The sequence below is a fragment of the Aristolochia californica genome, unplaced genomic scaffold, assembly GCF_029961685.1.
Source record: "Aristolochia californica isolate CCGP_79_NKW_82.1479 unplaced genomic scaffold, dmAriCali1.0.hap1 SCAF_7, whole genome shotgun sequence".
NCBI classification, from domain to species: Eukaryota; Viridiplantae; Streptophyta; class Magnoliopsida; order Piperales; family Aristolochiaceae; genus Aristolochia; species Aristolochia californica.
Genome location: NW_027182268.1, coordinates 8,831,413 through 8,847,837, shown reverse-complemented (window position 1 = coordinate 8,847,837; position 16,425 = coordinate 8,831,413). Strand labels below are relative to the sequence as shown.

Genomic DNA, 16,425 nt, shown 5'->3' with positions numbered 1-16,425 from the left:
GACTGGATATTGGATTCGGGGGCTTCATTCCATACATCCTACCATCAGGAGATAATGCAAAACTATGTTGCAGGTGACTTTGGGAAGGTATATCTGGCTGATGGAGAGGCCTTAAACGTGGTGGGGATGGGAGACATTGACATTGCACTTCCTAACAAGAACAAATGGACCTTTCAAAAGGCCAGACACATTCCTGAATTGAAGAAGAACCTTATTTCTATTGGGCAGCTTGATGATTGTCGCCATTCAGTGATGTTCTCAGATAACACCTGGAAGGTCACCAAAGGAGCATTGGTACTGGATCGGGGTAAGAAAATCGGTACACTCTATTCGACTACTGGTTTGATTAATACTATTGCTACTACCGTTGCAGAAAGCACAACAGATTTATGGCATTGCAAGCTTGGCCATATGAGTCAGAGGGGTATAACAAAACTGTTGTCCAGAGGCAAGCTACCAAAACTGAAATCAGTTGATCTCAGTATGTGTGAGAGTTGCATTATGGGGAAACAGAAGAAGGTCAGTTTTTTAAAGGGTGGCAGAACACTGAAGAAAGAAAAACTGGACCTTGTGCACACAGATGTGTGGGGACCTTCCCCAGTGGCATCCCTTGGAGGTTCTCGTTACTATGTCACGTTCATTGATGATCATAGTAGGAAGGTATGGGTTTATTTTTTGAAACATAAATTTGAGGTATTCAATGTGTTCAAAATTTGGAAGGCCATGGTTGAAACTGAGACAGACTTGAAACTGAAATGTTTGAGGTCTGATAATGGCGGTGAGTATATTGATGGCGGGTTCAAAGAATATTGTGCAGCTCAAGGTATCAGAATGGAGAAGACCATTCCTGGGACACCACAACAAAATGGAGTTGCTGAACGTATGAACAGAACCATCAATGAGCGTGCTAGAAGCATGAGGTTGCACGCTGAATTACCACCTACTTTCTGGGCAGATGCAGTCAGTATTGCAGTTTACTTGATCAACAGAGGACCATCAGTTCCGTTAGAGTGTGGATTGCTAGAGGAGGCCTGGAGCGGGAAAGAGGTCAAATTTTCTCATCTTAAACTTTTTGGTTGTCTTTCTTATGTTCTTGTTGATTCTGATGCTCATAGTAAACTTGAGGCCAAGTCAAAGAAATGTTATTTTATTGGCTATGGAGACGAGGCATTTGGCTATCGTTTCTGGGAGGATCAGGGTCGAAAGATTATAAGAAGCAGAAATGTGATTTTCAATGAGAAGATTGTATACAAGGACAAGTCCAGTACAGTTGTTGAAGCAGCTCCTCTGGAATCCGAGTTCGTGAGATTGGATGACCTACTAGAGGCCACAATGCAGTGCAGAGATGCGAGTGACGGGGAGAGTGGGTCTAGTGCACCCACTCCTATTATTCCTCAGTCAGATCCAGAGCCGTCCACTCCTGTAGCTGCAGTTCGCAGATCAGTTAGGACTATTTGGCCTCCACAGCGTTTCTCACCTATTTTGAATTATATTCTACTAACAGATGGTGAAGAACCGCAGAGTTATGAAGAAACCTTGCAAGATGAAAATTCTAGCAAGTGGGAGTTGGCAATGAAGGAAGAGATGGATTCCTTGTTAAAAAATCAGACATAGGAGTTGACTGAACTTCCACCAGGGAAGAAGGCATTGCACAACAAGTGGGTGTACCGGGTGAAAACTGAGCATGATGGCAGTAAGAGGTACAAGGCTAGACTTGTTGTAAAGGGCTTTCAACAGAAGCAGGGTATTGATTACTCTGAGATTTTCTCTCATGTGGTGAAGATCACAACCATCAGGTTAGTATTGTCCATGGCTGCTACTGAAGATTTATTTCTTGAGTAGTTAGAAGTGAAAACAGTTTTTCTTTATGGAGACCTTGAAGAAAACATCTACATGCACCAACCTGAGGGGTTTGCAATACAGGGAAAGGAAGGTTCAGTTTGCAGACTGAAGAAGAGTTTGTATGGCCTGAAGCAAGCTCCTAGACAGTGGTACAAGAAATTTGACAGCTTTATGTCCAGTGCAGGTTACATCAGATGTCAAGCAGATCACTATTGCTATGTCAGGTATTTTGACAATTCTTACATCATTCTATTACTGTATGTGGATGACATGCTTATTGCAGGGCCTAGTATTGATGAGATCAATAATCTGAAGAAGCAGATGTCAGAGCACTTTGCAATGAAGGATTTGGGAGCTGCGAAGCAAATCCTTGGTATGAGAATTGTCAGAGACAGAGTCAGAGGCACGTTGAGACTCTCGCAGGTTGAGTATGTGAAAAAGGTACTCAGCAGGTTCAATATGGATAAGGCCAAACTAGTTGGCACACCCTTAGGCAGTCACTTCAGACTCAACAAGGATCAGTTACCTAAGTCAGAGGAGGAACTAGATTACATGAGTAAGGTTCCTTATGCCTCAGCCATTGGTTCACTTATGTATGCTATGGCTTGCACTAGACCGGATATTGCCCATGTAGTGGGAGTTGTGAGTAGATACATGAGTAACCCAGGAAAACAACATTGGGAAGCTGTGAAGTGGATTCTGAGGTACTTAAAAGGCTCCTCAGATACGTGCTTGTGTTTCTCAGGAAAGAGCTTAAAGGTGAGGGGCTATGTTGATGTTGATCTAGCTAGAGATATTGATAGCAGAAAAAGTACAACAAGGTTTGTTTACACTCTGGGTGGTACTGCAGTTTCATGGGGTTCAAATCTACAGAAAACAGTTTCTTTGTCTACCACAGAAGCTGAATACATTGCAGTATCAGAAGCTGCAAAGGAGATGATCTGGCTACAGGGCTTCTTGGAGGAATTGGGCAAGAAAAATCAGAAGGGCACTCTCTACAACGATAGTCAGAGTGCCATATTCCTTGCTAAGAACCCAACACTTCATTCCAGGATAAAACACATTCAGATCAGGTATCACTTTATACGATCATTGTCAGATGATGAACAGTTGGTACTTGAGAAAATTTGTGGAAGTAAGAACCCTACTGATATGCTGACAAAGGGTGTTACACTTGAGAAACTGAAGTTGTGCGCAACTTCAGTTGGTCTTCCAGCATGAAGACAAGAGCAGTGAGTTGCAGAGGTAGTGGATAGCATGTTTGAGGAAGAGGGTGATACAGTGGGTGTACCAGTCTCCAAGTGGGAGAATTGTTGAGCACGATAGAGTCTGGTCCACACGTGCGAGAAGGACATGAAGGGCATTCATGATTTTAATTTGCCCTTTGGCGTAGGCTACAATCAAGGGAAAATTAAAATCTCCCTTTGTTCGATTTTATTCAAATCCTCTTCGTGGTGTGTCTTCGGGACTTACAGAGAGCAAAAGGAGAAAATCGGGGCTTTGACGCTGTTGCTGGAAATACAGCAACGCGGGACTCAAGCTGTTGCCGGAAGAGCGAGGTCGTCACTGTTGCTGCCCAGAAACAGCAGCTCGGGACCATTCTCGTCGTTGCCGGAAGAAAGGCTGTTGTGTGTTGCCGGAAGAGGGGGCTGAGAAGGACAACACCATTTCTGCAGAGAACGGGCTCTGTTGGTCGACGCTGCAGAGAAGGGTCTCTATTGGTCGATGCTGTAGAGAAGGGTCTCTGCTGGTCGACGGTCTCTGCTGGTCGACGTTGTGTAAAAGGTGCAAAGAAAGATACTGGTCCCATTTGTATTGTGATTCCTCTGATTGAAGAAATGAAAATCCTCTGCAGCTCCCGTGGACGTAGGCAATTTGCCGAACCACGTAAAATTTTGTGTCGTGTGAGTACTTGTCTCTTTATTGTCATTGGTTTTTCATAACAGGATCGAGCCCAGCCCAAACCTGCATATATCCGAGCCAAGCTTGATTTAAATATTACGAACTAGAGCTCGAGTCGAGCCTAGCCTCAAGTCTAAAATTGTAATCGAGCTCAAACCCAATAATTTTAACCAAATTCAAACTCAAGCTCGAGCTCCAACCTATATTTAAAACTTTGCATAAAATATAAGTTAAATAAATTGTATATAAAATTAAACATACATTTTACATAAAATTGGGCATAACCTCTGTATATTAACCCTACATAAAATTATCTATAAACTATGCATAAAATTATTCATAAAATATGCATAATTATGCATAAAACTTATTCAATAATCAAACACAAAAATATTCATTTGAAAAGCAACGATAGTTTTGTCCATTTGTACTCAATCAGATCATTCTGATTCAAGGACTAGAAAATCGGATCATAGAGACAAAGAAAAAGTTTAAGAGAAATGGTTTTGGATGACTTAATCACATGCTATTTTCGGTTTTTTCTTCGGAGCATGGATTCATACAGCAGCAGTTCTGAAATGTTACCAATCTGCTCTTCTGAAAAACTTTAGTGGAGTTAGCAGACGAAGTTCAAGAAATGGTTTTTTTTTCACGTGTTTGTCATCTCGCATGTGCGAAATCGCACAATGTCTTTGCGCGCACAGGGGGGGGGGCAAGGGTCTCTAGCCGTGCCGATGAGGAGCTATCGTCAGGGTTGATGGTTGCGACGACAGAAGCAGTGACAAAGGTAGACGAGGGGAGGAAGAAATCAACCCGAGCAACAACAAAAGTAGACGAGGGGAGGAAGAAATCAACCCGAGCAACAGCGAAGGTAGATGAGGGGAGGAAGAAATTGAACCGAGCAACAGCGAAGGCGGCTGGCTAGCAGTTGTCGCTAGTGAAGGAGGCGGCCATAACAGCGGATGGGAGGGGCTCAACAATGATAAGGATCAGCAATGGCAAACGAGGGGAGGAAGAAATCGAAGACTACTCCCGATCGCTCTGAGCTCTTGGCTCCCGAGCCCTCGTTAAGTTAACGAGCCGGCTCGCAAGCTTTCAAACATAACCATGGTTCAGTCAAGCTCTGCTCGTTAACTAAAACGAGCCTTATCTGGATCTCGAACTCAGCTCGAGAGTTCGAGATCCAGATAATTCAAATCGAACCGAGCCAGAACTAAGTTGAGCTCTAGTCGCTCGCGAATCGGCTAGGTGCGATGCCACCCCTACCCATGTCTATCTGTCTTTCAAAGATGGCATTTGTACCTTCAGCTTATTGTATTTTATTTTAGTTAATCAATTTATTATATTTGTTTTAGATTTTTTATAATTAAAAAATCCTTTTGTTCAATCGTGAAATAAAATCCCATTTTTGGAACTTGGCAAAATTGATATTGCTTAGTGTAACTATGGACCGATCGAGTCAAAATTGAGTTGACTCGGTTAGTACCTCTCCACAAATAGCTGAGAACTTTCCCTCTTTGATTGTCCAGGCATTATCAGATTGGAACAAGGTTACAAAGGTGACAATGAGATCAAACACTTTGAAGGCTATTTTTTATCTTGCACTTGTCCAAGGCTGAAATAGTGATTAGTCATTTTAATAGGAAAATATTGTTTAAGTGGGTGCATGGATCAATCATAATGGCTCTTTTTTTTTGTCAGGATGTGACTTATTGATTGATCAATGAGTTACCATTGGTCTTGAAAATTTAAATTGATTGATCATTATCATGGGATGATCGATCAGTTAGATTTTCCCTTTGGCAGTGTTATGGAAGTATAATCGATCAGTTAACTTCCTATGATCGATCATGTTTTGTGTTCCTGACTGGCAAAATTCTATCTGATCAATCAATCATGTGGGATGATAGATCATTCTATGTAATTTTTACTTGCCTGAACAATATTGATCAATCAATCCAAATGGGATGATCAATCATGCATTATAAGCTTGGCATTTGCACTTCTGGATGATCGATCATTGTGCCAGTTCAACTAAGTTGACTTTTAAAACAAAACAATAATTGAATCTAAGTGTGTTAATATGTTTGAAATGATGTATATGATCATTAAAAATATGTGCAAATGCAATGAATGCCTTGAAGCTCCATGTTTACCATTGTACCTTAAGAAAAGGAGTTTGGAAGACTCTCTTACATATTGATTGAGTTTTGATATACATTAATGTCTCATAAAATCCAATCCTCACATTGTCTTCTACTTCAAGGGTACTTCTTCAAGAGTTGTATTGCAATGATGTTTGAGGTATTGAGTAGGCTTGTTTGTTTTGAGGCTTTAGACCTTGAGATGTGTAGAATTTAGGATCCCATGTAGAGTACTTTGATCAACCAAAAAGAAGAAGAGGAAGGAGAAGAGAGGAAGAAGGGATCAACTACAAAATAGAGAGAGCTTAGACTAGGAGGAAGGAGAGGTTTGCCGACCAAGGGAAGGAGGGAGGTTGAACGAATTTGGGAGAAAGGAGGAGAGAGCTTCAATGCTCTACCTCTTAGCTAATGCCTTTATTTATAGCTTTTATAATTCCCTTAGGGCTACAACTTTATAAAAAAGAGACATAAAAAGGACAAGTATTTACATTTTCATGCCATCTTTATGAGAAGCATCCTATATTACCCATATGCCATCACTTAGACATGTGGGCTTCCTTGCCTTGGACTTGTGGGCTTGAGCCCATCTTCTAACAAGATGCATGTCTCTTAAAGGTAAAATATATTAAATACTCGGTTTTGTTATCATAAAAAACAATAAGGGAGCCAATATTTGGTCAACAGATAGACATAATTCAAACGACCAGGAGAGAGAAAAGGCTCTTTGAGGAATCATCCAATAAGTTGTCCAACCAATTGTCTTGATGTTTGAAGAAAATATAAGAGGTGATGCCTAAAGACCATTTGAACAACCAATATGGGTTGAAATAACTTATTCCAAAAACAGTTGTGAGTGAATATCCAAAGTGTCAATTTGGCCATTATAGGCTTTCAAGATTTGTTAGTAACCTAACATTATAATTAATAGTCCAAAATGAGAATGTTAAGTATTTTTTTCATGATAATTTTTACTAAAGGGAAAATGGTCATTTTATGTTAAAAATGACTAGTTCTTTTCATTGTTTCATTGAGTTCTATTAACTGGTTCATGTCCCAAACAAATTATTAAGCTTTAATATAGAGAATTGAAGCATTATCAAGCTCCTTTGAGCCTTCCAAATGATTTGTGATTTTTTATTTCAAGAGAAAGAGGTCATACATGAGATTTTTCAATAAAGGTAAGTACATTATTCCTTTTATTTTGAATTGTATTGGTAGTTAGGAATCTATTTAAGTTTCTCCAAATACTTTGAGATCATTTGAGTTAAGTTCATCTTGTGTTTGGTTGTCAATTTTCTCATTAAACTCTTAATTTGAGGTATTTCATAGTAGTTTTCCTAATTCTTGATCTTGAGCTACAATCACATCATGCTCTTACTTAGAAATCATATTTGAGATTGTTTTGAGCTATTATTGTCATCATAGCATCACCTAAGATTGGGTGTATTCACTTGTGATTGTATTATTGTAAACTTAGCTAATCATATGCATCATTAAATTATACATGTAAAACAAGTGATCCTTGCATTTGTAAATTTAATCCATAAGCTTGTGTAAGCTAATTGAAATATGTAAATTTCATATATTGGTCTAGGTGTATGTACTTAGTTGTTGACTATAAGTGTCAAGTGTGAGGAGGTATTGAAATTATATTTAAACCTTAGAGGTCATTAACGGACGTTTGACTACTGAACATAGTGAATTAACTTTGACTAACAATTATTTCTGGTAGTGAACTAGCAATTTAAAATAGGATCATAAACCACTATAAAATTTTTTGTTCAATTGTTATTGTTTGGTTAATTCTTTTATTGATATATTTTATGGCAAGAAGAGCTTTTAGGAGCCAAAAGTGAAATCTTAAATCTTAAAAGTTTAAAAATATCAGCTCTAATGCCAATTGTTATCCTAGAAATAATTCCACATTTCATAACTTAATCATTTTTTATATTTGAAAAAAGTATAGTAATTCAAAGGTACTTATCTCTCTACAGAAATTTCTCTATTGCTTGAAATTTGTTGATCTTCTTTTTGTGACAAGTGGTATCAATTTTACCCATTTACATGGTTTGTTTGTTTATCTCTTGTTAAATGGAATAAAAAAAAATGCAAATTTTACCTGATTAGACATTTCGGGTAATTTTATCTAATTATCTATTTATCATTTAATAAATGAAATAAAAATGATAAGGGTGATTTCGTATCCAATTTGCTGAGTATCGTACTATATATAAGAGTAATTTGCTACATCTTTATTTTGAGTGAATTATTTGAGATAAAACATGATTCAAGTGTCTTTTTCTAAGGAGGTTCTTACACATTTAGAATGACATTGTTCATAGCCTTTTATGTATACAATAATATAAATTTATATACTTTTATGATTTTATAGATTTTTATGCTATTTTTGTTATTATTTCATTTATTTATCTGATTACCCATTCTATCTTTCGATAATAGGAAAATAAATGATAGCTTCTTCTATATACTTATAGTACCATTTACCAATATACCGAATATAAGTGGAACAATCTACAAAGTAGCTTACTTTTTTTTTATTATGTTACATATGTACCACTATTTGTGACATCACCTTGATGACATGCCTTCTTTCTGGAGATGGGGTAATGTCTATTTTGGGGATCAATGCTCTTATTTGCGACATCACCTTGATGACATGCCCTCTTTCTTGAGTTGGGGTAATGTCTATTTTGGGGATCAATGCTCTTATATAGAGTCGAGTAATCCATCAACCTAATTGTATCTAATGATGATTTCTTTTCTATCTCCGTTTCCTTCTCAAACTCTAACTAGATGAGGTGCCTCCCAAGTCCCAATGACAAAATTTTAACCGGGTTAGTCCACAATGAATTGAATTGAAGTGAATAATTGAATTGAATTTAAATGAATTGATAGCCAACAAGTGGAATGCATAAAGTCTAATTCCTATTAAGTTTTAATAATTTTTTAAAATATTTTCATAAAACGAATATTGAGATAGTTATTTATAAACTATTATAGGAATAAAAATATTTATGATTTTGAGTATAATCAACGATACCCAGTTAATTGATTTTTTTTAAAAATAATGATTTTGTTTTTTGAATGAATTTCTCTTGGAATAAAACCTTATAACTTTATAGAAATACGACTTATCCAAAGTGGTTAAACAAATTAAATAATCTATTTATGCAATTGCTCCAAACAAAATCAAGTATCTAACGTAAAGATCGTGTCAATTCCTAAGAGTAAAGAAAGTGAATAAAAATGTGATCGAGATATTGGGCTCAAGGCCTAATTACCTCCTCAAGTATTCATCCTCTTATGTATTGCACATAATCAATCAATATTGTGTAGTGATGTGACATTTTCCTAGTGAATAATTGTATACCTAACACCGTATATACAATCATCTAAAGTACGAATATTTATCTAAACTACCTAAGTTTTCTTATTATTGACTTAAACACAATTTTGAGATCCAAACTTCGATACGCAATGTCATGTGAGACCTACCTTTCTAAAGATGAGTTCTACCATAGAATCACGTGCATGCATACATGAGTGAAAATGTAGTGAAAGTAGGACTAGATAAAGAAAATACTAATAGGAATGAGCAAGTTCATGAGAACGGGGAGTCGTCTGTTGATCCTTTGCTAACACTTTGACATAATGCATCTATTCCAAATTCCTAATAGGTGGTCGACATGACCTAGTTAGTAGTCACATGTCATCTCAAAGGAAGAAATCCCAAGTTTATCTAAGGTCAGGTTTTTAAAAACCCGAACCATAACCCTAAAACCTAAACTCCAAATTTTAGTCATGGGTCGGGTAGGTTTGGCTGCACGGGCTCGACCCCTTCCCGGCCTGGAAGGTGAAAGGAAACCCCAACCTATGTCCTTTAGGGTCTGTTTGGAACCTTTAAAAAATAAAATAAAATAAAAACAAAAAAAAAAAGAAAATGAGAATTTGACCATTATTATCCAAAAAATAGTTAGTGAAAATGAGATAATAGTCAAATTATTTTTTTCACTAACTATTTTTTGAAATAATAATAATCAAATTCTCATTTTCTTTTCTTTTCCATGGAGTTTCAAATAGACCATTAGTCTCAATTCCAGTTTAACACCTTCCAATTTGCTGACTCACACATGCGGGGGTAGGTGAGGATAAGTTAGGCTGAATTCAGACTAACTTGTAGGCAAACAAACAATTGTTGCACTCGGGGTTTTAACACAAATAATTGAGGAAAAGCATACCTGGAAAATAAAAAAAGTAGAGGTTACTACTACTTTACATTAAAGGGGGGAAATTTTGAAATTCATCTTCATCTTCTGATTCAAATTCATTTCATTCATCTACATGAACTTCATTTTAGAACTCGGTGTTAGTGTGGACGACTTCATGTGCATTGGAAAATAGTTTCCAGTGTTAGTGCCCCAATATAAGAAAAATATAAAAAACAAGAGAATCCCTAAACCCTAACTATATAGATAATTAAACCATAATCCTTAAACCCCAAATTAGGTAAAACATGCATTATTACTACACGAATAAGTAATTTAATATATAATTAAAATATATTAATATATTAACTAATTGAATTAGATATTATATTATTTAATGATTGCATTTTATTGTACATTAATACAATAATTAAGTGAGCCAATGAAATACACACATGATTAATAATAAAAAATAAATAAATAACATTATAAATATCAGAAATAAATGTAATAAGTTCAATTATTAATTTATTAATAACATATGATATATTTTAACCTAAAATGGAATGATTAAACAAGAAAAAATGATCTAATCATAATTTTAACACACTTTATATTTGTACGTATTGTTAATTAATAATATGTTTTCGTTAAATTTAAAACCATTAATTTTATTAAATAAAAAATGGGTTAATTAAACCAAAATAATTGATCAAATGCTTGACTTAAAAATATCTTTATTACCACTATTAAATCACTAATATAATACAATAATTAAAAAATAAATATAATGAATAAAGAAAGAATTATTTTATTAATAACAAAAGATGCCTTTTTTATGTGGTATTAATTAATAATATATTTCCACAAAATTAAAATAATTAAGTGATCAAATGTATATTGTAACTATATTTTATTTATCATACTTAAATATATAGTTTAATATAGTAATAAAATTTAATAAAAATAATATATAAATAAATATACAACTTCATTAATAACCTAGAAAGATTATTCTAATAACGAGTTCGTGCCTTTAAAATTAAAATCATCAAATGACAAGTTTAGTACATAAGAACAACACATGTTCAAAAGTAATAAAATACAATCATCATTTATCATTCCATATACAAGTTGCTATGTCATCTTGAAATTATGCGGCTCTTGTGGATTCTAATGCACGCTGCCTCCAAACGCTTATTGATTGGGTATCCTCTTCCACTAGACCATCGCTTTCAACACTGTCTATATCATCCGTTGCACCTAATTGGACTCCATCACCTCCTCCATCTAATCTCCTTACCACATGGCAAAATCATTCCATAGCACTTCAAATTTTTTCAATAACATTCTAAAACATTCCAAAATTAATCAAATTATTTCCATTGCAGATGCACTAAACAATGCAAAAACACACACGCGTAAAATCCAAATTCACCGAATACCCTTGGTAGAGCCCCATATGACTTCATAGTCACTACGAGCTGTATTTCGTTAGTGATGGGGGTCGGGTTTCATTGGCTAATGGACGCCGGTGTAGGTGACTCAGCCTTGTTTGAATTAGATTAAACACCCCAAACTCTAAACCCTAACCCTAAACCCTAAACCTTAGATCTTAAAACCCCTAAAAGCCCCAAAACCGAGAACCCTAATTTTTTAAACCCTAAAACCTTAAATACCAAGCATTGAACGCTAAATACAGTAAACCCTAATCCCCAAATTAAATTCTCTGTAGACGAAATTGAACCATAAATACAATAAACCCTAACCTTAAATCCCCAAATTACGCACATAAATTAAAATTAAATAAAAAGCATCACTAAATTAATAGGAAAAAATTAGGGTTTATGCTTACCTTCTGATATTGGGGAAAACGGAAGTCGAAGGGTGAAATCGAAGCCGAATCAAAGTAGAATAGAAGAAATTGATGCCAAAATATCAAAAATCGAAGAAAATCGAAATCGAAATAGAACAAAATCGGGAGGTATTTTGGGGAAAAAGAGAGTAGCGACAGGGAGAAAGGAGTGGGGGGACCGAGAGGGATAGGAGAGAGGGAGAAGCGAGCGGGAGGCTGAGAGAGAGCGAGTGCGAGGGAGAGAGAGGGAGGCCGAGAGGACATTCACAGCAAGAGGGAGAAGGGAGAAGTGAGAGGGAGAATGAAGAAGCGAGAGAGCATAGGGAGAACGGAGATGGCTGCAAAGAGATGGAAGAAAAAATTCAAGGAGGAGACCGAGAGAGGGAGGGCGTGTGAGAGAGACTAAAAGAAAAAAAATGACGAGGGTTCGAAGCACGGTGCCCACTTCATCTTGATGATTCACAATATATTGCGGAAACTAAATTCCCAAAATTAAACCATGGAGATGATTTTCGGATTTATCTTAAAGATCTACGTGACTTTAATGCTAGTACACTAGTGATGACGTCAAAAGATAAATGAGTAATGTGGCTAAAGTTTATCTCTCCCTGGTTTCCAATTGTTGCCCAATAGATCCTCCTATAATTTTTCAGCATTGAATAGTTCGTTCACCTTTTTGCTACCCTTGGTAGTTAGCCGGTGCGTGTACTGAGCAAACGCAAATTTTCACGTGAAGTCCTCGTCTCACCATTTTGTTGCCGAATACGAGTCACTGGTATCGGTTTCTGTCTCGTCGCCGCTCCGCTATAAGAGGCAGAGGCAGTAGAGAGACGCACAGACGACAATTATGTGAGGTTGAGAGAATTATAAATGCATTATCTCTGAATCAACTTACCCGATTCGTGAAAAAAGCGACTTGCCTCTACCAATAGTTGGTTTTCGCGGATCCTTCAGTAACCAGATGAGTGATAACGAAGGCGATTGTTCATCGGAGGGCGGGGGGTCGTCATCGTCTCGAGGACATGGAGGAGTGGATCGCAATACCAGTACCGCCGCCGCCGCCGCCGATAAACAGAAGGAGAAGGCTAGGGTTAGCCGGACCTCTCTCATCCTGTGGCACACCCACCAGAACGATGCGGCGGCCGTCCGCAAGCTTCTTGTGGAAGATCATTCCCTCGTTGCTGCCAGGGATTATGACAACAGGACTCCTCTTCACGTCGCCTCCTTGCACGGGTGGATTGACGTAGCTAAATGCCTCCTCGAGTTCGGCGCAGACGTAAACGCCCAAGATCGATGGAGGAACACCGTCAGTCTTTTCCTCATCCCTCCCTCTTCCCTTAATCACGCATATATTTGTAATGATTTTCTTGTTTCTGTTTAACAGTTGCTATTCTTTTTCGTATTTTTGAATGTTGAATACAAATGAACACTGCACCCGGTACTTCTGGTGAAATTTTTAACCCAAAGAGCTCACACATGTGACCACGGAGCCAAAGGCCCAATCCGATTAGTTGGTACTCTTATTCAATGAAAAAATATGCATAGTTTCATTGGTTCAAAATTATTTTATCCGTGGAGGTGCTCGACCCCATAAGACGTTCAATTTTTGACTGGCTTCCTCATGATTTGCATTTTATTATTCCATGGTTTTCTTTCATATTCGACATGCTTCTCAAAAAGTTTGCAGGTGTAGGAGTGAAAATGGGAACTCTTGATGTCCTCGTCAAATAATTTCATTTGATTTTCACTTTATTTCTGTTTCAATATCTCCTCTGGTAGATATTAGGCTGTCTAATGTGTCATACTAAAATTCATTTTTTTCCCTCTTTTGGTAGATAGCATGTATTCTTGACAATTGTAAGATTGACTTGATTTGCTTTTCTCACAACAGCCTCTAGCTGATGCAGAAGGAGCTAAGAAATATAGCATGATTGAGCTACTGAAATCATACGGTGGTTTGTCCTTTGTAAGTTGAGTTTTGGCTGCAGGCAAATTTTTATTTATTTATTCTTTTGTAATAGTAATGAGAAGTAAAGTTCTTTAATTCACTCTAAGTACCTTTTCTTTGCATTATGATATTAGATTCATTTTTTTTTCAAACACTCACGTTGAATGTAATAATTTTTTATATTCTTCATTTGTATATCTCTTGTTGTCTTTATGTGCCAGGGTTTATTACATAAAGAAGAGAGTAATGTGTGGAAATTGAAAATGTATCAAGGTTATGGCTTAAAGTTTAACAATTAGGTGATGCCAAATTCTTCTCCAGAAGTGCATGAATTTGGTGTCTTCTCCATATTTAAATTTATTCTTGCCATGCTCCTGCTTTGTCTATGAATTTGACTTTTGATTTTTTTTTTTTTTTGAAAGTGATGTGAATTGCATTGTAAGAAATGAGATACAAAATACAGTATGGCAACTAACTCAATATGACAACTTGTGAAAAATAATACAAAGAAAGATCTAAATGTTTTCAAAGCCATCAAAACAGTGGCGCAAAAACGAGTGAAGTAGAACACTTTGGGAGGAACAGATTTGCTCAGTTAAGGACAGAGCACTTTCTTCGCAATCTGAGATCGTTTGTGTTAGTTGATCGAGGCTTTTTTGGCATAGCCACGGTGTAGCATGTGTACAGGTGAAAGCCTACACCAGAAGACCCATATTGAAATATTAGCATTTCTGAAAAACAGTGCAATGATTTTTGTTAGTTTGTTTATGCAGTTGCCACTCCCACCCCTGATGGTATGCAGTTACGTTCATGCATTCTTTTTCATATGATCTTTTAATGTGCAATAACTGTTTTAAATTTAAATAGGTTATCTCTATTGATTGGTTTGGACCCACTAAGGATCCCTTCTGTGAGTTGTTTTTTCTTTATTTTTTTCTTGTGATGGAGAAATGAGTTGGTTGTTAAGTTTTTCATGCATGGTGATGCTGCTTTGTGCTTGAAAAGTCGTCTCTTTAAACACATCCTTGGGAGGAAATCTGACCATCCATTTCAGAAACGGGAAAAAGAAAAGAAAACTAATAATTAAAAATGGTGTTTACATGTCATGGAGGTCTTCTCTGCAGATGCTTCTGCAATAGATTTGACTTCATCCGTAGTATTCCATGTTTTGTTATAATGCAGCGACCTGAAACTTAGATACAAAGAGACTCTAAAATTAAAATTTTACTGTAAAAGATGCATCATCCTGGATCAAAAGGGAAAGTGTCACTCTGCCTTAAGCTGGGAATTTGATTATTGACAATATTTATTGAACTTGAACTTCTAAAAAAAGGTCATTAATTTGAATTTTGTCAGAAGTAGTAATATAAACTAGAGGAATATTTAGAATTTCATAGCATGATCAGAAGAAATTTGTAGTATAGATTTGAAGAATGTTTTATTTTTATTTTTTATAAAGATGTATTTATATAAACAAGAGATTACAGAAGAGGGAGCAGATCCTTGACAACCAACGATTGTAGGGTAGCTCCCTGCTTGGCAAGCACATCTGCTACCGAATTTGCGGATCTCAGAATGTGAGACCAAATACAAGATAAATTTGAGGTAATTTCAAGAATTTCCCGAAAAATATCCCAATGGCACCACGGGGGAAGGGATACACACTCACACCATCCAATGACCACCTTCGAGTCCCCTTCACTATGAAGGGGACCGTTGCACTCATCTCTGAAAACACGGAGCCCGTTGAGGAAGCCATGAAGCTCCGCAGACGTAGAATCGGCGATTCCTCAAGGGTTGGCATATGAGAAAAGCTGGTTGCCAGAATGATCCGAAATAACCCCTCTGAATCCAGAGATCCCAGGATTACCAAGAGAAGAGCCATCAAAGTTCAACTTAAGGTAACCATGTTGAGGAGGGATCCATTCCTACATAATCAGGACCTTTGTTCCAGAGTGCATCATAGCCAAATTACTCCAGTTTTCACTGATAGGAGTACCCACAAAGGAGGAGAAAAACTTCTTAGTCAGGAGCCAAGAGGAAATATGTGCCACCACTCGGTCCGCCACACGATCAACTGCTTCACTTTTTCCATCAAACCTCCTTTGATTGCGCTCATTCCAAAGTCCCCACGGGATGAAACTAGCACAAGCAGAGAGCATCACCTTTCTCAGGCCACGAAGGGAAGTACCAAGGAGCGACTCACTGAATGAGAGCAGATCAGCCGCCATGCAGAATTACAACCCCAACATGCTAAGAATGAAAGTCCACACCTTCCATGAGAAGATGTATTGAAGTAGTGAGTATTGAATTCCCATAACCATTTTAGGAGTAGTGCTTGGTTCATATCCTTGGATTTCCGAATCCCCAAGCCACCCATATTTTTTGGCAAACAGACATCATCCCATCTGACCAGATGATATTTAAAAGCATCACTCGATCCTCTCCATAGAAGTCTTCTTTTGAGCTTATCCATAGTCTTACATATGGATGTAGGACAGGGCATAA

The 16,425-nt window shown here is 37.1% G+C and overlaps 1 protein-coding gene across 1 annotated transcript in view; it reads left to right on the top strand.

Moving 5' to 3' along the window:
* The first annotated feature begins 12,733 nt into the window (after positions 1 to 12,733).
* Positions 12,734 to 16,425, top strand: part of LOC137936626 (serine/threonine-protein kinase VIK) — a 31,325-nt gene continuing 27,633 nt past the window's right edge. The window contains exons 1-2 of the mRNA XM_068781417.1: positions 12,734 to 13,275; positions 13,861 to 13,935. Coding sequence (XP_068637518.1) covers positions 12,931 to 13,275; positions 13,861 to 13,935 — 420 coding nt within the window. The 5' untranslated portion in view covers positions 12,734 to 12,930. The remainder of the gene's footprint in view (positions 13,276 to 13,860; positions 13,936 to 16,425) is intronic.